General features: G+C 42.5%; 1 protein-coding gene across 5 annotated transcripts in view; it reads left to right on the top strand.

The window, feature by feature from the left end:
• The window catches only part of meis2a (Meis homeobox 2a), a 103,465-nt gene that overhangs the window by 52,829 nt on the left and 24,864 nt on the right, over window positions 1-25,772 (top strand). For all 5 annotated transcript variants that reach the window (XM_088002416.1, XM_088002417.1, XM_088002415.1 and 2 more), the window contains exon 9: window positions 16,477-16,553. In XM_088002416.1, coding sequence (XP_087858542.1) covers window positions 16,477-16,553 — 77 coding nt within the window. The remainder of the gene's footprint in view (window positions 1-16,476; window positions 16,554-25,772) is intronic.

Genomic DNA, 25,772 nt, shown 5'->3' with positions numbered 1-25,772 from the left:
AAGAGAAGGAAAATGCAAAAGGGAAAAGGAGCAGCCGACATGGAAACAGCAAACCGGGCTAAACTGGGGAGGGAGGCAAAGAGAGACAAAAGGTTGAAGGATGGAGGCGCAGAGATGAAATCAAAAACAGGCTATGTGTTTCACTGTCTGGTTTGTCATGGGACCTTATAGCTCCACCAAATCCCTCTTCTGCTATTTTGTGCAATTTTCTCTCACCTCCCACCCCCCCTTTTTTTTTTCCTGATTCTTCTCAAATGCATGCTTTTGTTTTACTCAGCACTCAGTCCATAGGCAGGCAGTGGGATTCCTGCACAGTAGGATCCTTATAAATGGGAGCCATGTCTCTTGTTCTTGCCCCCCTCTCTCCAACACTTCCTCACCTTTCAATTTTCCCCATTGATATATTTTCTCTCTTTCTCCCTTTGAACATATGGACTGTTTTTTTTTTTTTTTTTTTTTTTTTTTAGGTAAGAGACCAGTCCACATCAAACACTGAGGCTGAGCAGGCCAATTTGTTGCTCCTTTAGCTGCCTCTTGACCTCTACCAGGACTCTCATCGAAAAACAGACATTTATCCAGAAAACTTGAGCATTTTTGTCAGGTAGTGCTTTGGCAAAGTATTCATTCTGCATTTCTTGAAAATCTTATCATTTTGCAATCTTTTTGGGGAGGAATTTATATATAATAGATTCACACAAAGCAGCACAAAGTTATTAAATGGAAGGAAACTGATGTGTGATTTTCAAAATGGTTTATAAATAAAAATCTTAAAACTATGCGAAGTATTTACAATAATTTACCTTAACTCTGATACTCTTAAATAAAATCAAGTGCAAATGAAAGGCACTCACAGGCCGCCTAATTTTCAAAACAAAATAGGAATGTGCTAGGATGCCAAAGTAAAACTCCTCAAATAATTCCAATTTGAAATTTTTGGCAATTTTTGAAAACTGATGTTTAGATATGCTTGAAATTCAATCTACCTAATCCTAATCTATTCTTCAGAGAATAGTTAATAGAGATATGCTTTTCTATATGCCCAACGCACTTTGAAGAATTTGTTTTGTAAAGATTTTGAAAAATATCAGCCGTTGTCTTTCCACTTCATTATTACGCTGCGCCTTGTGACTGTTCACCACATAATAATCATTCCATATATAATGTAGCTTCTGATCATAAAGTGACATATATATATATATATATATATATATATATATATATATATATATATATATATATATATATATATATATATATATATATATATACATATACATAGCCATGTGTTTTAGTGTCTTTTTACAATTAGAAATGCTAGCGACTTCTTGGTTTCTCTCATTCCACATTCTGCTTTGCACCATTCTAAGCCATATAAATGAGCAGCAAGGCTCTAAAGCAAAAATAGGTTTTCTATTCAGTTGGATAAAGAAAGAGGACAACCAATCAAGAATCAAAAAAAGATGGAAAAATAAATATATAAATTCAAATCTGAGCAAAGCAGGTCTTGGCTCCAGATGTGAATCTCTGAATATTGATTGTGGGGAAAGCCAGATCCCCAATATCCCCTAGGCTGCGGCAGCTGACACACAAAGCACCTCTCTAAAGCCCATAAACCAGCTTGTACAATTATTTAGATAAAGAGAGCAACAACATCAGTGCATGCCTCCCAATGCAGAACCTCCTCCTTCTTTCTCATCCTCCTCCAACTCCTGCTCCTCCTCTACTACTCTCTCATGCAGCGTGGAGATGAAGAAATGCAGGAGAGAAGAACAAAAATGTGGGTGGGAGCATGTGTTTAATTAGCTACACATTTTTGAATCTTCCTTAATGTTCATTACTGAAACCAGGGGCAATTACAAGTTCAAAGGGGTTTAGGGCACCCGCAGCCTGCATAATCATTCACAAATTAAGCGCTACCCATTTGTCACAGCACAGTATGCGCACAGCTACACAGATGCATGCATGTTGTCAGAGTTGAGTCATAGAAAGGCTGACAGGCATCAATTTCCACACAGGCACAAATCTTGGCAACCCCAAGGCAGCAAGTTAGGCGGCTCAATCCTCTTATGGTCCAAGGCCTTGTTTTCCTCTGACAACAGCAAACACCACTAACACCTTCCTTCACCTTAGCTTGCTCTACATTATACTGTACCCTTGGATTCATCCTCTTATAAGCGTCCTGTTTGCTCTTACAATCCCCGCCGCCACCTGCTCTCTCCTGTCTCGATTCTTCAGCTTTTGTTTTCAACCACCTGCCTCCATCTTCCCCTGCGTCTGTCCCTCCCCGTCTGGCCATGTCTCGGCACCACGTGACACAGGTGTGTTTCATGTCCGTCCCCCCGGATGTGTATCTCGGTTACCTTAGGGGCAAGGTCGCACCGGCTAATCCTGTCTTCAGGTGGCTGTTTAGCACACTGAGAGGAGAGCTCACAAAACCGGAGGTGAGCTCCTGTTACAGGACTCCTTGACCAGAGGTCAGCGGCGACACTGTCGGTATACACAGAAACATGCACACACGTCTCGCCTGACTGGCACATGCATACGCACAACGCCGGAGCACATTGAGCCTGCTTATCTGTGGCAGCTGGCTCATTCTTCGTCTCCCTTCCCTTGTTCTTCTTTAGAGGACTACTGTACCACTTCGAGTTTCGTCTTTCAGCATCTTCTCCCGTTCCCGGGTCAGTCTGAGTCTTGTTCACATTAGGATTCCCTGATATGATCTCCATGAAGATTTGCTCCGGTGCCCATGCGTTGCCTGTCCAGCTCGGCACCTTTATTGTCTAAGCCGCTCTCGCACAGGGGGCACAGTCCGGTCTCTAGCGGATTGAATGGAGCCCTATCATGTGTGTGTCATCCTCGGCACAGAGGGAGAGGGAAATCATTTTTCACTGGGAGAACGACATCCATCTCTGCTGCCAAACGCTGGCTGTTTCATTAAGTAGCCCATCCAGGCAGACAGATGTGTTCACCACACAGCCATGTTTGCCTATGCAAGAGCGTGTATTAACCCACAATCCTTTGGGGGAGATTAATAGGCTACCGGCCCCTTTTCATTGATTATCTTCATGCCATTTTCCCCCTTTTTTTCCTTGGCTAGATATTAAAAACTAATGAAGCCTATTGAAAATGGGAACCACGAGTCTCTTCACGGATCATTTTAGGCTATTTGAGCTCAAACAGAGAGGAATGTCTTTAAGGCACAGTTTGAGTCGAATTAAGAAAATAAATGCAGGGAGCGGCTTTAAGGGGAAAAAAAAGAACTCAACTGTAAAAAAAAAAGATGTGTGCTTAAGAAACGACAACTCTGCTTTGACACATGGAGCGGAGATGTGGCAGATGTTAGCAATTCCGCAACATAGCGCAGCATTCCTAGTGTTCGAATCATGTCCTAATTGCTATAATGGAGGTCGTAAGCGCAAACAGTAATAGAGCTGAAGGGATGTGTCTCCAGCAACCTGAATCAGGGCTTTGCTCAGTAGATCGGATACAAGATAGTTTGCAGAGATTTATGCAAAAAAAAAAAAAAGACATTTTAATAGTTGGAAATACCTGCAATTTGTCCAAAAACCGCTGGTAATTAAATTAACAAATATATATCTCTCCGTCTCTTACTAAGTATAGTGCATCATTGCTTTTATTTTGAAGGTTTACAGGAAGTTGTGACTAAATTCATGTGCACTATTAATTATTTTGACAAAGATATACATTTGTTTAACTGCTTGAGACAAAGTTTTTTAACTGGCAGTTTGGTTGAGCACCAGCAGACCATTAGTTTTAGGTAGTTTAATAAATGTGACAATCTATTAAGTTAAAATATCAAAGCAAAACATTTTGAAGACAGCAAACATCCAGCTAACAGTTGGCTAACTTAAGATTTGGACAGCTAGTAGCAGCTGGAAGAGAGAGAGGACTGCTTGTGCCATTTTGATATGCATGTAGTTGTAATGAATACATAAATGTCTTTAGAAATCCATCCCACAGTTCTACAGCCCAGACACTTTCACTGATTCTTGCTTCAATGTTTGATGGTAAATAATAATAAAAAATATATATATATTCATCAGATCAACAAATATGATGTTGAGGGAAAATTTACTTTAAAAGGAAATATTAACAGTTTGAAACTTCATCATGGGCAATGATTAAAACCAGACATTATTCCATTTCTGATATTTAAAAGCAGGCCGAGCCGACTTATGTCTTACGCATTGCTGTTTTGAGTGGGGACGGCGTTGCGTGCTTTAGAGCTTCGTGTGATATATGGGTGCATCAAACCTGTGAGAGGGAGTGAGCAAAGAGTTAAAAGCGTCCGTGTGATGGGCTCACCTCTGCACCAGGCCTGGTGAAAGGCGGCGGGGTGCTGTCGGGGAAAATGACTTCCTGAGACATTACCATCAATCACCAGACAGGTCAGGCCCCCCAATTCTGCCATGAGGACGGACAAGAGGAGAAGGGGGGATGGGGATGGAGGATTAAACTTGAGTGAGCCATGGCAGATTTTAGGGTGAACAGACTATTAACAATCTACCCCTTTCATCGTCCAACTGTGTTATGTCCTTCTCCTTCTCTTGCCTATCTGTCTCATCATACCTTTCTCAGATTCTATTTTCCATTCCCGCATAAAACGGTTACACAGGCATTCACGAATGGCCCCTGCTGATCAGAGTCCTCTCTTCAGCTCAATTGCATCATTAATTATTCCACAGGCAGTGGGCTAGAAGCAAATCTAAAGAGAGGAGGAGAAATAGAGCGGGAGCAAGAGTTAGATGATGAGATGGAGGACAGCTGTCTAACACCCCCAGTTGGTCTCTGTCTCTCTCGCTTGCTGTAAATGAAGGATGGGGAGAGGGGAGGGGCTTAGGTTACCTCAGTAAGCGGTTGTGTTACATTCCTGAGAAGGGAAGGTTGAGGGGGGGTGGTTCAGCGAGTTGTTGAAAAGAACACAGACGCTTGTCAACAGCCTCTGAGCCGGGGAGCCATCATGCCTTGCGCTAGGCCTGTAGGTCAACGACCTTCTGTTGCATCTAGACAGAAAGATTTAAGGAGAAAAACAAAACAAAATAAAAAAATAAAAAAATCAAACCATAAATTACAAGTCACATCTTGTCTCCATATAAGGGGTCAGCCAAAAGTCTTAAAATTCTGAGAAGCCTTCTTGTCTATATACTGCAAGTAGCAGTTGGGAATCCGAGGATTATCCTTTTTAAAAGCAATAGAAGGAAGATGGAGAGAAAACGGCAGGCACTCAAAGTCCTGTTAAAATGGCCCATTAGATTTAAGGAGTGAAAAGTTCATCAGCTTTATTAATGGGAAGGTATATAAATGAAGTATGAATTACCTGACTTTTATAGAGTGGCGCGAGTGAAACCGGAGAATCTTATGATATAATGCTTTGGTGAGCTGTTCTGAGCGCTCTGATGAGCAGGCTGGAGAGAGGAGGAGGAAGAGGAGGACGGAGCGAGCAAAGAGAGAAAGACTGAAGTGTGCTGGAGTCCCAGGAGTCCGGCGGCTGGAAGCTTGCCTGACTGTTGCTAACATGCGTGGCTGATCTGGTTTGCTTCGAGAGAAGGTTTGTGGCTTCCGGGCTTGTTCTCTGCCTGTCATTAGCTAACAATGTAAAACATTGACCTAGCAAAAAACAGGGTCAATCACATTTTATTGTTTTTGATCAGCCACATGCAAAACATATATTTTTTTTTATTTATAAACATGAGTGTGTGAAAACAAGCTTTGAGCACACGCACACACACACACACACACACACCATCATGCAGTCAGACACTCAAAATACACATGCTCCCCACCATCCTGTAATAAGCGGTAAGCTGAGCTAGCTGATGGTCATCCTCCCATGGGGCTGCTGGGTTGCTGCCAACTTCCTGCCTGCTTTGTCAGTGGATAAAGCGCCTAACAAACGAGAAGGCTGTAGCTAGGCAGGCCAGCCAGGTCAAAAAGGTCACCTCGGCCCCCGGGCAGGATTGAGCCTTAAACCACTACAAGCCGAGGGAAAGAGAGGATGGAAGAATGCACTTAAAGATTCAGCCTAAAAGCTGCGAAAGCCTTCTCTTCTCTATTCTACTTATGTCTTTGCAGTGTTTCATAAAGGCATTTTAACTCCTTTGACATGTTGAGGAACATTAAGAAAGGGAAAGATCCTGAGGGCATTTGTCAGTCCACACAGCTTCATGCAGTCAGATGCCCCTGGGTGTCGAGCAACGACAGAAGAAATCTCTTTGACTCAAACGCACCTAGATAAAAGGACAGCACCAAAGTCGTGCATTTCCGACCGGAGGAAAACTGTATTCAGTGACAAAGAGCAGGCACAACAGGTTGGCACAGAGTAAAGAATGATTAGGGCTTGGTTGGCTTTATGTCACTGAATGCACCTCTGATTTGCAGCAGTTATATAAGTCAGTCTTACTGAAAGGGACACAATTTGAAGTGTCTGTCTATAGTAGGCCTATAGGAACTTCTCTTACATGCATCAGGAATAGGAAAATTCAGGCATTGGAGGAGAGGGGGAAAAAAAGGCTGCCTTCCGCCCCAGCTGTCCATTCAGACGGGGAGAAAATTTGACATGGTTGACTTCAACACATTTAGCATCATTAGCAAACAGGAAGTGTCCCCTGCAGCTGTTTTTTGGCAAGGAAGGGGGGGGAGGGCTGTTCCTGACTGCAATGTAATGGACAAATGTTACCCCCCATGTTTGGCTTTGATTTCTGACCTTAAAACAGAAATTGACATTACAAATGTCCTATGATATCTCCCAAATTGGCTTGACATTCCGAGGTTGCCCCCGGGGGTTTCTTGTTTGTCTTCTGTAAGTGGTTGTGCTCTTGTTGTTGTATCCCGAGGCTCACGATTAGAACGTACAGGCCTTTCTCTGGAGAATGCGAAGTCTTAAAGAGACAGGGGTATAGACTAGGAAGAGAGAGGGAGACAGCTAGAAGAGGTGCTGGCTGCATGCTGAAATCCTTATTCTCATGAAGATGGATAACATTGAGGAGCTGAAGCATTGAGTGGAAAGAGATATTGAAGCTGCCCAATTTTTCTATTCAAATCAAAGATCAGCACCGCTTCACTTTGAATGGTGAATTTAAACATAATCTGAAGAGCACAGCAAGGGAAGAAGATTAAGTGAGAAAGGTTGTGGTTGCTAATAAGTGCAGAGTGGTTCGTCTTACGGTTTCATCTTTGCTGTTTGCTTATGATGTGTCTCTATTGATATTGCCAAGTAATAATCTTTTGCGTGTACTGGAGCTGTTCGCAACTGAGAGAGAAGTGGTTTTGATGAGTCTCAGCTCCTCTTGTTTGGAGGCCCTTCTCAACATGATAAAAAGCAGATGGATTTTTTTTGGGTTGGGGGATCAATCTTTACTTTAAGGAGAAGAATTTAAATATCTTGGTGTCTTGTTCACTAGTGGTGGTAATGATGGAGCGATGTTGCGTGATATATAGGCGGATTGGGAATTTGTCTGCAGTAATCTGGGCACTGCTCTGGACTTTCAGGGTGAAGAAAGAGTTGAGCCAAAAAAAGGACACCGGTCTGTTAATGTTCGCAGGCCCTGACCCTATTTATGAGACATAGAGCTTGATCAAAAGAACAAGATCACAGAAACAAGCGTATGAAGTTAGCTGACTTTTTAGAGTCATTGGGATTAAATTCTGAGATAGATTAAGGAGCTCCATAATCCAAGGGAGTTTTAATTAAAGCTGTTTTTTTCCCCCTCTGCATTGAAAGGAGACAGTTTGGGTAGTTTGGACATCAGATTAGGATACCAGCTGATCTATTGAGGGTTTTCAGGCATGTCCCAGTAGAGAAATACCCAGAGTTTACTAGATGGACTATATTACCTTTCTGGCCTGGGAACACCTAGGGATCCCCCAGAATGAATGACATGCAATGGATAATGTTTGTTAGATACTTTTTCTGATACACTCTGTCAGAAAGGTTTAGGTTACGAGTGCTTATTATCTGTGCTTTCCCAATATTGCTTGAACACTTTGGTCTGACTGCATAGAGTCCTCTCTTTTTTACTTCTTATCCAAGGAGTGCTGTGGTATCAAAAGTAAAAATCTTGAATCAGAGACTTATTAAAGTTTAATTTTTGGGTTTATGAGTGGCAACAATAACAAGTGCTGTAGATATTGTTCCATATGGGAAAAACGGGGGTGGGACCTCTGCTCTGATGGGCCCACCAGGACACTAATGATCTGCTTATGGCTCTTAAAAGTACCTCACAAAGGCGGGACACCAATTACTTCTCACTTGCAACAAGCAACATCACAGAGGACCAAAGAACGGGGGAGTGATTTTAGAGAATTAGAGAAAAGTGCCAACAACTTAAAAGTAGTGAGTGGGGCTGTGTGCTCACATCAGACAAGCCGGAGAGGAAAGAGCAGAACAGAGCTGGGTGCCCCTGAGCAGGCAGTTACCACAACAAAGACTGCAGACTGGTCTGAAAAAGCAGGCCAAATTCCTGCCCTCTAGGACCTGGCTTAAAGGTTGGGTGAAAACTTTGAAATATGTGAATGAGATGAGCTGAACAGAGGTGGAAAAAAAATGTGGTGTGGAGAAAGCATGAAATGAAAGAATAGGGTTTTGACACCAACTAAGTTGTGCTCAAAGGATGGATAAGAGATCCTGGAGGATCTGCTCTGGATTGTGTTGATGGCATTTTACTTCATGGAAGTAGAAAAGACGACATCGACCTGCAAGTCTGACGTCCTACAACATCTTCACAGGATGTACGCAGCTCATAAATACAAGCATGACAGATGTATTGGGAACTTCACTTTGTATTTGTGAATTTTCAGACTTCAATCCATAAAATGAATCAGATTTTAACAGTCTTATTTTTCATTGATCCAAGGGATGTTTTCCTACTCTATTATACATGATATTGCTTGACAAAATCCCCCTTAAACATCTTTTTCTGTTTGTTGGTCAATTGCTATGTCTGGAGGTGCATTGGGATTTTGTGGGAGTGATTGCTATTTAGCCTCATGGAGATTGGTACAATCAGATGCCTATATCTTTACACCCTCCGGGGCTTCTTCCTCACCCTCTCTCCATTCAGCCCTCCCTCCACCTCTCTCCTCTTCTCTCACTTTACTTTTGCTGTAGCTTGGCAAGCGAGCAGGCCAGTTATGGCATAGAGCCTCTCTACAACCTTGCACTGTCTCCAGTGAACATAAATTAATGGTGTAGAGCAAACAGGCTGCTGGCTGGGATCCAGGAGCTGGCTTTAGGAGCCCAGCCAGCGATTGTTGTGGGGGGCGGGGGGGATGAGGGGGTGTAGCTGTGGTAGCAACAGTGGGAGTAGTACTGATGCGCTGCCAAGCAGCCTACCAGCCAGCCAGCCAGAGAGGTAGACAGACAGACTAGGGGCCTTTTCCCTCTGCATCAGATGCTGTAAGCCCCACTTATTCGCATTCTATTTGCAATCATCACTGTTTTACTGTCGAAGGGAGTCCACAGAGAGTGCTTATTGAGTGTGGACGCTTCGGAGTTTGGAGTGGGAGAGACAGAAGCATAGTGGTATGTTCTGAATGCAGATTGTATGAGGTGCAGATGTAAATGTAGTTTCATTTGCTGTTATCTGAGGTTGGCATGCAGTGCGTGCGGTTTGTTGTTTGGCATCATGTGAGTTCTGTTTATAAGTAGTCTGGATCTCTTGGAGTGTGTGTGCGCGCACGCGCGTGTGTGCGTGTGTGTGCGTGTGTGTGTGTGTGTAATCAAGAGGGCAGGCAGCAGGGTTGAGTCATTGAGTCATGCGGCATTCTTGCCCCATTTCTGACTGTTGTCAGGAAGCAATGTAGTTCCTAGAGAAATAAAACAAACGCCCTGTGATATGTCCCACCTCTACCTACAAAAATGTGCAGAAGAAGGGGAAGAAAGCGAAAAATACAGTATGATACAAAATATATATGACACTAAAAGGACATTGTTTCTACTTTTTCTCATATGCTGTCATAAAGTGGGCTGCAAAAGTATCAATGCCCTTTTAACGTCTTTACCTCAGATTCTTCGGGGGGGGGGGGGGTTCTATTTCTTTTTTTTTTATTTTTCTGGGAGTGAGAATTGTGAAGTGGAAGAAAAGTTATACAGTACATTGTTTTTAGTTTTATCTTAAATCGTAAAATAAAAATCTGGGGTGCACTTGTGTGCTCTCCCCTCATTACTCTGACTCCCTGTAACAAAATCCTGTATCCTCGCCAGCCTTTAGAAGTCACCTGCATCGACCTAAAGACACCATCCCCACAGTGAAACACGGTGGTGGCAGCATCATGCTGGTGGGATATTTTTCTTCATCAGGGTCAGGGCAACTAATCAGAGGTGACAGGAACATTGACAGAGAGAGGTAAATGCAGAGTAATCCTGGAAGAAAAAACTGTTACAAGCTGTAAGTGACTTGAGACTAGAACGGAGGTTCACCTTCCAGAAGAAAAGTCTCGCTAAACATACAGCCAGTGCTATTTTCATGTGAGAACCTGAGCCAGGACTTAAAAATTGTTGTCCACAGATGCACTCAATCGTCCTGGAGAGCCAATGGCCGGTGATTTCCTCACTATTTTGCAGAGAAAAAATGGGCCAAACAAACTCATTCTCCTCCTATCATAACAAGTGCAGGTGGGCTGAGTGGAGGGTAAATGCTCTGCACTGTGCTGTGGATTGTTTTTGATTTGAAAACTTATGCTAAATTTATTTGACGTATCTGTTTGATCTTTCATTAATGCTGGTATGTATTCCATCTCGTTGTCATTTGTCAAAGAATCCCATCCTAATGTTATTAACTATGACAACTTCATATTTAAAATATGCCAATCTTAGTCCTGCTCCATGCAGAATCCATATTAAAATGTCATTCCTTCATTTGTTCCTGACAGGGAATATTATTATCATCCCCCAGTCACTTTGATTAAATACAAATACGATTCCAATCAAAGTTTGAATGCAATATTTCTCCAGAACTTGACACAATAAGTCATAATAGAACTGCTCAATGGTTAACAACACAAAGAAAATAACCTGGTAAAATTGTATTTTGCACGTTTATTTTCCAAAATAAACAAACAATTCAACTAAGTAAAAGATAAAAGCAGATGATCTGAAATCGCTATCCAGCAGACAGCGTAACTGGGATCTAATCACAGAAGTCATCCTGAGCAAATCCTTTGTGTTGCCATGGCACTGGGGGTAAACAGCCAATGGCCTGTGATTTCCTGGGAGTCATTAGCATGGAATAGGTTTGCAAGCCACCGCAACCTTTTGACCTGGCTCCATAACTCATGTCACACACTGATGATGTAATTAATCAATGGAGGTCCACCGGCGGCTCCTGTGAGGGGGGCTGCATGATCAGTGGGTGGAGTGGAGGCATCAGAGCTGGGGAAGTGGTGGGGGTTGCACGGAGCAGTTGGGATAATGATCGGGCTGTGGGATTTGATGACGGCTGCAAATAGGTGTCAGGAGAGTACAAAAGTGATATATGGCAAACTGGGTGTTGAATGAGTAGATGGGAGTCAGCGTGGGCGAAAGGTGTGCTCTGAAGTAAGAGTGGTCCAGCAGTACATGTGGTTATTATATGTGGTGTGTGTTAAAATGCCAAGCTGGGCTCAGGGGGGGTTTAAGGACCGTACCCAGCAGATGATAGAGCTACCTCAGCTTGTAATGTTCAGAAACCAATGGGGCTATTACTTCCAGGCTTATCAGAGAGCAGGGAGCACATCAGACCCTGCAATTTAGCCAGCAGTCAGTCACACATACAAATATGCAGACATAGCCCGATGCTCTGATGAATGGCGGAGAGCGATCTGCCTGTGCAGGCTGTCAGAACAAGGCTATGTGTCTTAAAATAGATCGCACCGCATGTGTTTTTCTCTTAAATACATTTCTATATAATTAACAGAGTGGTTTCAGCTTAACACTTGCGCCGAGACAAATTGAAATTGACCGAAATCATTTGCAGGCGGTTTTTACGTCTTGCTGTAAAACCTTGTAAGGATATTGGCTTTGGTGTTTTTAACGGAACATATCGAATGGATCCGAAGCTGTTTGGGAGGTTATCAATACTCTTCCTGTTCTCCCAGCGTGTTTGTGTTTCGGTCATTAAATAGTCATGTCACAGAGTCTCCAGAGAGTTGAAAAGATTTCCAGAAGAGAACACATTAGGGGTGACTACTTCCTTTTTCAACTCTGAGAAGATTTTTTTTTGTGCTTATTGGCTGATTACCAAATACCAGATTTACTTACTATTACCAATAACAGATTAGTTTGAGACCTAAATAGTAATTTCTCATATTTTTACAGCAGTCTAGCCTGCTGTGTCAAATTGTCTGAGTAATTGGTCTTGAATCATTAAATATGTTTGTGTATAAGCATCATTAGAAAGGTGAACTCTTCAGGATGCAGATAAAACTAATTTCTTTAGTTGTGTGTGACTGCAAAGGTGCTTTGGATAAGCAATTTATACCATGTTAAACCTTTTTCCTATTTCTTCAGGTTATGCACATAAAATAATACATTTTATTGGGATTTTATGTGTTTGACCTGCAAAGTCAATCAATGAATAAATACGTTTATTGTCTTGTATTTATTCAACTCCATCAACACTTTGTAAAACTATCTTTGGCTATAATTGCAGCTACAAATTGTCTTTACCATATTTACACATCTACACCCTGAAACTTTTGGCCAATTCATCTTCGCAAAGTCAGGATCACTCAGAGAGATTGGAGAATATTCATTTGTAAGTTTCAGCAATTATACTTGTGATATACATGTATATGCTTTCGATATATAAACCATTTCACTTTAGCTCTGACGAAATGTTCAGGGTCACTGACCTGCTGGAAGGTGAACCTCAACTCCAGTCTCGACTATTTAGCGAGCAGATTTGTTTTTTTCACGGGATTCCTCTGGGTTTTGCTCCGTTCATCTCCTCATCAACTCATATTAGATTTTTGACCCTGCTGATGAAAAGAATCCCCCGACCCCATCAAGATGTTGTTGAAGTATCTTCCACTTCACAATTATGCATTTCTTGGGTTTGTCTGCGACAGAAAATCCCACTGAAATACATCATGGTTTGTGGTTGTACCGTGAAAACCTGCTACAAAGGTTTAAGGGGTGTGAATGCTTTTACAAGGTACTGTGCCTCTTGTGCAAGTGTGGAAGTGCATCTGTGTAAACGTCTTGCAGGATTGCAAGGAGAGGAAGGAAGATCACAGAGAGCTGGAGAAGGAACGGGTTAAAGGGTGAGAGCTGGAAGAGGCATGAGCTGGACAAAATAGGATTTTTTTCTTTTACTGTCGTGTCTATGCGGTCAGAGTAAATCTCCTTACTCAGGGGTTTTGTGTGCAAGGGGGCTTTAACGTCCCCACTCTCCTTGATGAGACATCTTTCTTGTTTGTTCAAACCATTCATTACGTGGAGGCTGCTGGATGAGCTGTGCCGCTGGCCGGCGTATTTATCACCAGGCTAGAGCGCGCTTTGGCTGACAGTAGGCGATTGATGACCAGGTCTGGGCCTCAGAGGCTGAGGAAGCCTTAATACAATGTAAATGACCCACTCCCATTTCCAATCTAGGCTAAACCCGAACCCCATCCCTGCCAAGGTATCTTTACCCGAGAATCTGCCTGCGGTTGTTTCTGTGCACATGTGCATATATGTGTCTGTGCTTGCTCTGTTACATGTGCAAGAGGATTCAGATGAACACAATGGAAGCATAGAAGTTTTAGGGGTGTGGGAAAACAGGCTGCACTCCTGAATCACGCTGCTGTGGAGAGGATCTGCACAAATAAGGCAAACATGCAGATGCATAGACGTCTATTTTTCTCTATGCACCAATGCATCTTCTCTTTATGCACACTTTCATTTGCGCACACACACGCACACACGCATACACACATACGCACAATAACTCTGTCATTGCTAGCCAAGGAAATGTCAACACCTGGCAATCAAAAATTGCATTTCTATGCAAGCATTATCATTGTCCCTTAGTTAATGATTTTAGCATATTAAAAGGGTCTGTGTACATAAGTACAAATCAGATTAATCCTCCTCTGCGGCTGGGACTCATTATTTGTCCAATCTGAGTCTTGTTTGGTATTAATTGTGCACATTCCTTGAACCATATTTTTAATCTATCCTTTAATTAAAACATTGAAACAGGCAGGGCTACCTGAAAAAAACGAAATCCTCCTCCGCACCGATATGAACTCACACTTACATCAATTATTTCCACAGTAAATGAGAAAATGCTTCTTGAGCAACTGTTATCACGTCGCGTTAAAATTGGATTCAATTAGCACAAGCCAGTCGAGCATCACCAGCTGTAGAGTTTGCTCTCTTGATGAGCTCAAGAGCTGAAATGACGAGGCCAAAGTTTTGATGATTGGAGGTTGGGTTTTTTTTTGTTTTGTTTTTTTCTTTTTTTGCCGGAAAAAAGGGGAACGTGTGTCAGTGACGCCTGAAACCATCTGAAAATAGAGAGGGATTTAAACGTCACCTTTTCAAAGAGAATTTTTCTTTGTTTTGATTTGCAGGTGTCATGCCTGTGAAGGTTTTTATGTGCCTGTGTGTATTTCTGTTTGCACACGCTTTCTGTGTGCGCATGCACACGGGCTGAATGAAACACATAGTGTCTCATTTGTTTCGTTTGCGTGCGCCCCGACTCTTAATCTGGCCCTTAAAGACATCTGTCACCAGCGATCACTGTTGTTTTGTCATGCTTCATAGCAGGCCCAGAGGGAGCGAGGCAGCCCAAGGTCTGCCATTTATATCAACCAATGTTTTTTAGATTGGACCTGACACAAATAGTTTCATTGCAGCCCTTGTCGGAGATTTCCATTTTCAGGTAAAAATCCTGGCAGAGCTGTAGAGGAGATTTCACAGTATTCAGTTCCTTTGGCATTAGCCCCTATTCAGCTGCTCTCGGTGAAAAAGCCACCGCCAGGATACATGTCAGACATTCAAGGAAAGATAAATGTATTTGCTGCAAATCTGCTCCCACTCATTTTGTTGCCTGGTATTATGAAAGGATTCTCAGACACTACAATATCTGTGTTGGGCCAGCTGCAAAGTCTTGTCAGCCTGCGTGTGTGTCTCTAAGTGTCTTCTTTAGCTCTGCGTGCAACACATACGTTTAGCATACACACTATATATGTTGAAGTTTTCCTATTTTGTCTGTGTGGGCAGCTTGGGGATTTTTAAAACGGGGTTATCATAACTGACAGTTTTGACAAACTTGTTTGACCAGCTCTGACTGGTTTAACACAGAATTTTGAGCGTGATTGTGTGCGAGAGGGGGTGAAAGCATGCATCCTGAATGTCCATACCGCGTGAGGGAGTGGCAGGGTTGGGTGGAGGTCACAAGTAGGTGCAGTCTTAGATTACACAATGCAACAAACACAGGAGCATATTCCAGGCGTGCAACAATGTGCAGCAGCATGCAACATGACTCACGCAGCCCTTTAACTCTTCCAGATTTTGCCGTGTCATAAGCACAAGCCTCACATTTTAGATTGAGGTTTTTATTTAATGAATCAATGTAAAGAATTGCATGCACTGAGAGACGGCATTGACAGCGTCATGGTTTTGAAGTACAAAAACAAACCTTTTTGAATACATCGTTACCATCTGACCCATTCTTCTTTGCAAACAATTTTAAGTTCCTTCACTTTAGATGAGATACATATCTGGATATCAATCTTTAAATTTTACCATAGATTATTTATTGCTCTGGACTTTGACTGAGCCATTCTAGCACATGCATATGCATTGATCCCAACAATCGTTTTGCAGCCCTCGCTGTATGTTTATGGTAGTTGTCCTACTGGAAGGAAAACGTCCAAGGGTTTTAGAGCCTGAATTAAACTAAAGTCACCCAAACATCTACTTTGACCAGCAGATGTCCCTACTCAAGGAAGTCACCCCTACAGCATGATGCTTGCACCACCATGTTTCACTATGAGGGATGGTCTCTTTAGGCTGATGTCCACACAGTCTTTTGCTTATAAGCCAAAATGTTTAGCTTTGTCTCAAAAGGCAAACTGAATTTCTTATAACTTTGTTCTGTTCACGTTCCCATGAAGGCCTTCGTGGAATCGTTGTTATCCTATGAGGTGTGGATCTCTGCAGCTCCTCCAAAGTAATAATGGGTATCCTGGTTTCCTGCTTCTCTGATTAACCAGGAAACCTAATCAGGCCGTTAATTTAGGTGGAGAATGAAGACTTCTTAGACTTGCACTTCTGCCATATCCTCCCCATTTTCGTTTTACTTAGTTGTTTATGCTCTTCTTTAATTTGGTCTCTCGCATAAAAGCGATAATACATTCAGGTTTGTGGCTGAATATGTTGAAAACAAGTATGTTCATGTGTTCATTTCCTAGAAATGACCATGCTCCTGTTAATCTTTAAGTCAAAGTGGCTCATGTTTGTGTTTTGCCCCTGTCTGCTTCCTCCTGCAGCATCCATACCCCTCTGAAGAGCAGAAGAAGCAGCTAGCCCAAGACACGGGCCTCACCATCTTACAAGTAAACAACTGGTGAGTTAAGATTTCCGCCTTCCCTATCTCCGCCACCAGCATCGCTCTGCCTTTCATTCTCAAAAGCCTTTTGCCTCCACGTCTACCCACCAGCCATGACGGCTAATACTCCTAAAGTGTGAAAACCGTTTATGTACATCCCTCCCCGTCATCCATAGACACACACACACGCTCACAAACAGTGACAACCTTTGTGGCACTATTATGTTTGTGCTACGGGGATGTGCCAGTGTTATCGGTACAGTGTTCTGCAGCTGAGTCTGTGATCTTTGCGGGTTTGATGCATGTATATATATATATATATATATATATATATATATATATATATATATATATATATATATATATATATATATATATAGTTGGATATATTGAAAGAAGCAGACAGAGATTGTAAGCCGTCCCTACAGCAGCTCCCATGTCTACCGCACCCCTTTATCCACGAAAAAAAATAAATAAAAAAAAAATGATTCCAAGCACGGCCACGAATGCCCCACAACAAGCAAAACTGGCTTCCACCCCCTCCCCGTTTTACATGAGCTATACGGTGGATTAAGGTTTTGGTGGCCTGGCCAGCAGGGTCTTTGTAGATGGCTTAGCACATAACTGGGGGTGGTGGATTAAATAAAATGATCACAGAAGCAAAGAAATGATACAGGAATTACTTATCAAAATACTAGCCCAGGTTTTATCTGCGGCTTAATTTGGTTCAGTACATTCTCAGGCTGATGTTCAGATTAATTGAACTGACAGCCTCCTTTCAAAATTCCAGGAAGGTATTTGCACGGATTTCAGGTCTTACACAAACTTAATTATATGGAACCCCATTTTATCATTCTAATTCCATGTAGTGGGGGTTCTATTTACAAATGACAAGTCTGTGCCTTTTATTCACAGCTTTCCTTAATATATTTATCAAAGCGGGTTCATTTACAAAGTGCTCTATCTGTTGGATACAGGCAGGCCGACATTAACGAAGCTTTTAGGTTTATCAGCCTCGCAGCCCTGACAAGCCACCCGAGGGTCAATTGATTTTTTGGTTCTGTGATTCATTTTTTTTCCCCCCTCATTTTTACCGGATCACAATGAGAAACATGCCTGCAGAATTAGCCGGGTTTGTCAGCCTTATCTATCAGCCCCCCTCCCCTCCTCCCCCTCCCGCCTCCCCCAACGCCTCCCTTCCTCTTACCCCGCCACCGAACCTCCACCCTCCCCACCCTAAAATGGCTCTGTCTCTTTCACACACCCTTTTGCTTTATTCCCTTGTAGCCAGGGGAAGTCAAGCTACTTAAATTGGCCACAGGAACCGTTGTTATCAGACTTTAATGCACCCTACAGTGTGGATAGCATTTCAATTACACCAGTAACCAAAGATTAGACCCCGCTTGCCTGTTTCATGCCTCATGCCACGTCGTGCACCTTACCTACAGGAGCAGAAAATTGAGTTGCCTTGCCTATGTCATGGTGATTAATGCGGAAATACTCAGCTAAACTGGGAGGAGAGAGACAGAGTAACAGATTGAGGCATAGACAGATGTAAGCAGAGTCCCTGACTTATCTTTAGTCGTGAAATTTAAGCATCAGATTCGTTTTACCCGAGCACAATTTTTTTGAAGCCTTGCGAAAGTATTCATGCTTTTTTTTGTTTTTTTTCTTCTAACTTTGTCACATTTTGTCCACAAACTTTGAAACAAGACCATTAGGTTAATCTGATGAAGAGGAATATATCTTCTATTGGGGTTTTCTGTCATACATTAACACACACGCTAGAATTAAATTGTGAAGTTTAAGGAGCCTATAATATGATTTATAAGTAAAACTCTCAAAATGTAGTTATGCTTGGGTAGAATAGGTTGGAGAATCACCTTTTGTTGCAATAACAGTTGGATGTGTTTTTCAGGCATGTGTTCACCAGCATAGCATGTATAGAGTGTATTCTTTTTTTGCAAAATATCTGAAACTCAGTCAGACTGTGGAGAGCTTCTGTAAACACATATGGATTAAAGTCTGGACTGTGACATGGTCAGTCTACCAGGTGAGGATGCGTTGATCCCAACCATTCTGCTGTAGCTCCTGCTGTATGTTTAGGGCTTTTGTCCTGCTGAAAGGAGAGTCTCCACCTCAGTGTCACAGTTTTATTCATAAAAAAAAACATGAAGGTCGTGCTATTATTTTTCTGTCCACTTCAAATGTATGCACTACTTATTTTTGATCTATCACATAAAATCCCAGTAAAACAGAAGGAAGTCTGTGGTTGTAATGTGGCAAAAAGTGAACATATTTAAAGGGCACAGAGGGTTTTGCAAGGTACTCCATGTTTATGTGCATATGCATCAATGTCAAATTATCTACACATTGTCATGTGGAGTTGAAAAATGACAATAGCTGCATGAATAAACGTTCACATGGAGTAAAATTTTCAATAAGACACTAAAGAGGAGAGGAATATTGTACTGCGAGGCCATCAGTGGTTTACTCTGAGTTTGGTCAGCACAGGATGCTTCCACATTAAGGGACGTGTTACAGGGAAGGAGAGGAGAGCGGATGACGTTTTCCATATCTCACTTTCCATGCCAGTAATTTACATTGTTCTGTGCTGATTTATTTCTGGTTCTACCCGGCCCTTATACGGCCCATATGGGGATCACTTGAAGCATTTCTGTGTTATAAAAAGAGAAGATAAAAAAGAGAGAGAAAAAAAGCAGCTTTCCAAATTCCTGGCTGGCCCTCACATTGTTCTGTAGTTCCCTTTGATGCATGGCTGCTGCGACGTTACCGGCCAAAGAGGGGCCAAGGGAGACAGAGACAGACGAAGGGAGAGATAGGAGGAGAGGATGAGTGGGGGGGGTGGTGGATGGGAGGGGATGGCCGCCGTCTTCGGTTACCAGAGCTTTCCCTTGGGGAAAGGATGTGCTGAATCAGGGCTTTGTCCTCCGGCACAATCGCAGCCCGGTGAGGGCACAACGGTGCTCTGTGTGATAGTCAATGGACAGTGCATCTCGCTCTTTTCCCAACTTTTGCCTCGTCAAACCTCCCCACACCGGTACCCTCCCTCCCTGTGCGCTAACCTGCCGCTCACCTGTATACACGGAAAACAAAACCCAGATGGTTTGAAGTCTTTTGTGTTAGCGCCGCCGACACGCTCCACCTGCTTCAGTATCTAGTGCATATCATTAGCTAACAGCCTCACCTGCTTGTAGCCCACACCCCATTAGCTGTTCAACGTTAATAAAGAGCAAAGGAAGAGGTTAAAGTCCACAATTGTGCCTCGCTGGTGCTGAGCAGATGAGGAGGAGGGCTCAATTGTTCTGCTGATAGTTCCAAAAGTGTGTTTGTGTTTGTGCAGGCGATGCACATTACAGCAGGAAACATTTGCACATGCACATGTGTCTGTACCCCATTAGTTAACCATAAAGTAGTGTTTTTGTTTTGTTTTGTTTTTCTTGCCGTTTTGCACCCAAGACAGATTGGAGGCGTGGTCTGGAAAAGGTGAGGGCCGTGTCTCCCACTGCATTGGCGTCTGCACACTGAAACATTTACCGTTTACAGTATCTAGCCGCGTATTTGCCTGTCTCAGCAGCGCCTGGTGTCCTGCTATCAGTCTGTGCTAAATGGAGCCTGACTGAATCCTTTCATGTCACAGTGTCAGACCCAGGAAGATGGGCCCTCACTCACTTCCATAAACCCACACGGCTGACTATCCCACCATTATTTACCTCTGCAGCAATGCCGATGCACGGCAGCACACACATTTTGGGGAGAGTAAAAGGGGGGTGGGGGGGGTTCATGAGTCTGGGAAATGACGGTGATGACAGATGACTGAGAGAAACAACATCTTAAAAAGAAGGGAAGGAAATCATCCTTTCCTTATTCCCTCATCTCACAGGCAGTCATTTCTGTGGCAGAGGGAGAGGCAGAGCAAGTCAGAGAACGAATATGTCACTTCTTGGCATCTGTGATGACTGACTGCTGTGCCACTGGAGCACTAATAACAATAAAGAGGGCAGTAAGCCACACACTATTTTTACTTCTCTGCCTCCTCTCCACAGCCAAGGGGCAGGCTACATGCACAGACAGAAGCACACACACACACACACGCACACACACATACACACACCCATACGTGCATACGTGCACTGGGGAGAGGCTCTAATTAGCGGCAGAAAGCAATACAATGAGTGAGTTATTAAGACATAGGGGCGGATCGCAGCCAACCTTTGGCCCTTGTCAGAGCACAGGTCACATGATAAGGGAAGGATATCCGCCAGACGACGGCGCCAAGCAGCCTGTGCCCATTGAGAAGATGAAATAGGCTAAATCTCTGCAGCCACTCAGGGCAACGCATGGTGCACTGATTGTTTTCTTCAATGAAACAAAGAAAACTATGATCAGCAAGGTGATGAGAGAAAAGAAGAAAACTATGGCATAAATATTGACTGGAAATCATGAGGGATGTCCTCCAATACTTTAGTGGTTCAGATATCAACAAGTGTGGGCGCTTTAGATCCTGAAAACGGTAAAATCTTTATTGCTGTGAATGTTAAACAAATAATGTTGTGAATACATTTAAAACATACAGTGCTTTTCTCTGGAGCAGTTTGCTAAAGTGCTAGTCAGGGTAATACTAACCTATTGTCTCTGTTTATTTACATTTGGTTCCAGGTAATAATGTGTGGAGAATATGTAGAGAATATTTCATGCTTTTTAAAAAATATATATTTCTGTTAAATTGTAAAATTTTTGTTTCAGCTCCTCTCGGCTCTTTTATCTTAAGCTGCTGTCTGGGGAATATCTGAGCACAACCCATGGGTCTGGAGCTGCAGCACCCAATGCAATCTCTTTTTCAATGTGAATGAATGTTACTGTCAAGGGTGAAAAACACCAAGATAGTGAGTCAAAATCCAGATGTATTAGATTAGCTGAATATGCAGAGCCTATAAAAGACCTTTTCAAGTCACATTGAAATAGGGTGTGAATATTAGAAGCTATCAGTGCCCCATATGGCTGCATGATTCAGCTGTATAGCTGGTTGAGTGAATTTTGGACATTCCTAAAAAAATAAAAATAAATTTAAAAAAAATCTATTTATTGCAGCCCAATCAATTTGCTTTCAGACATTAACCTATTTATGTCAAATCTTCATTTGTCTCATATTGTGCACAAACAAACTGCTCTAATATCTCTGAACTCTTTCATTTTCCTTACAGCAGGGCTCCATCACTATTCAGATCTTTCCTTCTTTTTTCCTCCCGCTTGAACAACCGAGGACCCTCCTAGAGTTTTTCGGTTTGTATCTGCAGGGGTTCATAGCTTTGTTAAGGTTCACGAGCAAAACTTTTAATGATAAAACACATTTGTTAGGAGTATGTGAGAACAACATAGAAAAAGAAAGCGCTTTCCTCCAAGGGAAAAGTATTTTCCACTCCCATTTAATGCCCAACGAGACACTTAAAAACACTTGCTTTTATGATTTTTTTATGATTTTTTATGATTCTCTGGTTTGGCAGAAAAATGCACTATGAAATGCAAAATAACAATAACTAATATTTTCCAAATGTAACAAAGTTGTGAAACTGGCCTAGCTGCCTTTTTCCACATTCTTTATAAGTATTTAAGTCTTATGAATCACACACTCACAGGCTTTTGAGGTCCTCCACCCCCCTCTTCGCTCTCTTCATGTCTGTCTTAGATTTCCATCATTTTTTTTTTTCTGCCACAGTGGCAGTGGCCAGTCGAAGGAAGTTGCTGGTTATCTATCTAACTTTGACCCAGATGAAAATGTCATGCCTTTTTTTGGCAGCAATCAGGGACTCTCAAAAGCAGCCATCTCATACCCCAGACTTTCTAAATATACAGTCGGAGTGTGGAGAGGTTGCAGCTCTGCATGTGTGTGTGTGTGTGTGTGTGTGTGTGTGTGTGTGTACTGCACTGTGGTGCTACAGTGAGTGTATATGTGCATCTAACTAAAAGGAGAGACTATCAGGACGCTGCCAACATAGGCATCATGATCCCTCTCATTTAGGGACCACTAATTGGCAGTTAATTAGCAGAATTGACTCTGTTGTCAGATCCCAAGTGCAAGCCCCCCTACTAACACCCTCAGCCCACTAAGTTCATTTGATCTGGCTGCCTCCTTGATGCCATAATAATAATCCCATTTTATCAGTTTTGGATGAAGAAACTCGTTTGGAAAAACATATTCTCATTATTGGCACCGGCGGTACAGCGCAGACTCCCCGTCGTAGCGGGTTTCATTTTGATTTCCACTCTGTTTCTGGGCTTGTCACAGATCCAAATAGCTGCTCGCAGCAGAATCCAGACACATGCTTTACTCACAGGGTAAGCCATGGGAGCATTAAACAGCTGATGCTAATGTGTGCCACCGTGTTTATGTCTGCTCCAAGTGTACAAGCATGTGTTGCGTGTGAGTGCGGGAGCCCTGTTGAAAATTTTCGGTGTAATTAACAGGGCCCACTCCCCTTTATCGGGCACCGGGGGCACATTGGGTCAGAGCGCAGCTTGGACACCCACCGAGGTTGCGAGGCGAGCCCGGTGCCCACCTCTCTGTGTGCGCATGATTATGAAAAACAGGTGGTGGATTTAATAACGCTGGCAATGTCGGGCGATCATGCACAAAGAAGCGAAAGAAAAAATGAATGCCTTTTTACTTGTTTTCCCATTACATAGACTCTCCAAGGCTGTGGAATTCTCCCAGCTAAGACGGCATGCAAGCAGAACGAAGCCAGACGAGGCAAGACAGAGAGAGACAGAGAGAGAGAGAGAGAGAGAGAGAGAGGCAGAGCACTATAAGAGACATTACAGAGAAAGCAGTAGAGAGAGAGGGAGATGGAGAGAGATGGGAGGAGGGAGGTCTTTGTACTTCTCTGCTCCTTTTGGCTCTTTTATTCCTCAATGGCTTGGTTTTTATTGGTGGGTCGTTTAATAACAAAGGCTCCACGTTTGAAATGAAGTCGGGGCTGCTTTTGCGTGGGGAGGCCTCCTTTTTTTTTTTTTTTTTTTTTAATTTTTAAAATTATTTATTTATTTATTTATTTTATTTTATTTTAGAATGGTAATTTTCTTTTTTTTTTTTTTTTGAACCAGGGGTGAGAACCGGAGAAAGATTGAGAGAATACACTAGAGAGAGCGAAGAGAGCAAGAGGGCGAGAGTGTGGGAGAGGGAGGATTCAAAGAGAATACAAGGAAGGAAAGTAGGTTAATTTATTTCATTTGTAACGCGTGCAAAAAAAAAAAAAAAACTTGAAACGGGTAAAAAAAAAAAAGAAAAAGTTAGTGGTTGTGAGAAGTCAAGTGTTGGGATTCTATTTTCATGAACAAGCAGCTTAATGTGCACGGGCAGCCACAGTAAGCCTGCTAGAATCTCCCTGTGCCTCAGGCCATCTGTGAGCAGAATAGCAATTTTATTACTTTGTCATTAAACCAATTTCACAGCAGTATTGTTTGTTAATGAGCAGCCGCAAACGAGCGAAGATGTCACGTACTGGAATAGCAGCAAGATTTGTGACCCTGGCACTCCTCTATCTCATTCCCTCAACCTGTGCCTCATTCTTATTCTTCCTCCTTAACATCCTTACTGTCATCCTCACCGTGTCTCTGCCGTCCACCCCTTCCCCTCCATATACTCTCCACTGTAGAGGTCCTTGCCTCGTAAAGGGGGGAACTGCAAAAAGATAAAATGCAAAGTCTATACAGTCGAATCCCTTTTTTATGAGCTTCCATTTGTCTTTGGAGCTCATTTGTATGGATGGTTTTCAGGATGTACAGTTCGAAAACCCCTTAGAATTTCTTATTATTTAGCTCTTAAACTTTATAGGAGTCTTAATGACAGACACCCAAAAATAAACAGCATATGACTATCAGGAACTTTTTGTTGTACTTCATAGTTGTTTACATGTGAAGGTGTGATTAGGGCTTTTTTAGGTGTATTTGGTGAAGTAGTAGTTTACTACTAGTAGTTTAAACAATGTTTCTTTTTTTAAAACTTTAGAGATACACCAATTGGTTGGCCAGAGATCAAAATCAGAATTTTTTTTTCTAGACTGACTCTGATTACTGATGAGCAGATGAAATACTTAAAAAAAATTAACTGTAATTCTCTTTTAAGTTACTTTATTAAATAATTTGAGCATGCTCAATTTATACCTCATCAGCATCACTGGTGGATCTCCTGTCATTATTTTGATCAGGAGCAGAGGTGATGTCACACTGTGTGAGTGATGGAGATTCCCAAATGATTTTTCTTTTTGAACCTAATAAGATCGGATATGAAATGATCAAACTGCAGAGCCAAGAAATGGCAAAGGAATCAAATGACAATGACTGAAGAGTGTATCCAACAGGTTTTCTTCCAACTTTGTTTGTACCTCTGACCAAATGTTTAAACATTTCACTGATACTTAAAACATCTGGCTTTGAGTCCTTCCCCTACAGTAACAGCTTCTACACTGAAGAATGCAATCTGTTAGATCTCATTTATGTTGCCTTCAGAGATCAGAAAAAAGATCATCATCTCTAATTTTAGGCAATGATCAGGGCACTTATTAGTAAGGGTCTGCTTTTACAAAGAAAGCCATGCATTTTAGCTGCTGTGAATGTCCCTTTATGGCTCGTCACTCCGTTTTTACTCTTGAGGTGAGTCTGAATGGGCTCCTGGTCATTTTGTGTTTTACGACTGAGGGAGGACCTGCGATGGAGAGTGAGAGAGAATTAAACTGAGGCCCCAGAGGATCAGACAACCTGACAGAGTAGATTTGGAATAATTAGTTTTATCTGCCGGGAGAGCTAGCCGGAGGATCTGCGTGTCATCCACAGGCTGCTGCGCCTCTGCGGCGATGCGATGCCAGGATGCTGTGTGTGTGTTTGGGAGGAGGGCGGGGTTGGAGACGCTAAGAAGGATAAAGTTGACCAGGTATAACAGGACGGCCTCGGGGTTCTGTGTGTATGTTCATGTGTGTTGGAACAGAAAAGGACAGGAGCTCCTTCTCCTGGCTGTGAGCTTCTTAAACTCTGTGAACCTTGATGAGGTATTTTCTCTCTGTCCAGGCATGCTCATTCTTTCACTCTTCTGTTTTTCTTTACCTCTTTCCTGGAGCACGTCACCTTCCCTTTTTACTCTAGTAGTTGATTGAGCAGCACCATGTTTTATCTTTGCTTTGTTTACGAGCTGTCACATTCAAAGAACCTCCAGCAACCTTGCCC

Source organism: Poecilia mexicana, unplaced genomic scaffold (genome assembly GCF_051168715.1).
Source record: "Poecilia mexicana isolate PSO_F unplaced genomic scaffold, ASM5116871v1 scaffold_22, whole genome shotgun sequence".
Taxonomy (NCBI): domain Eukaryota; kingdom Metazoa; phylum Chordata; class Actinopteri; order Cyprinodontiformes; family Poeciliidae; genus Poecilia; species Poecilia mexicana.
The sequence above is the reverse complement of the archived record's forward strand: the minus strand, read 5'-3'. Positions and strand labels throughout refer to the sequence as shown.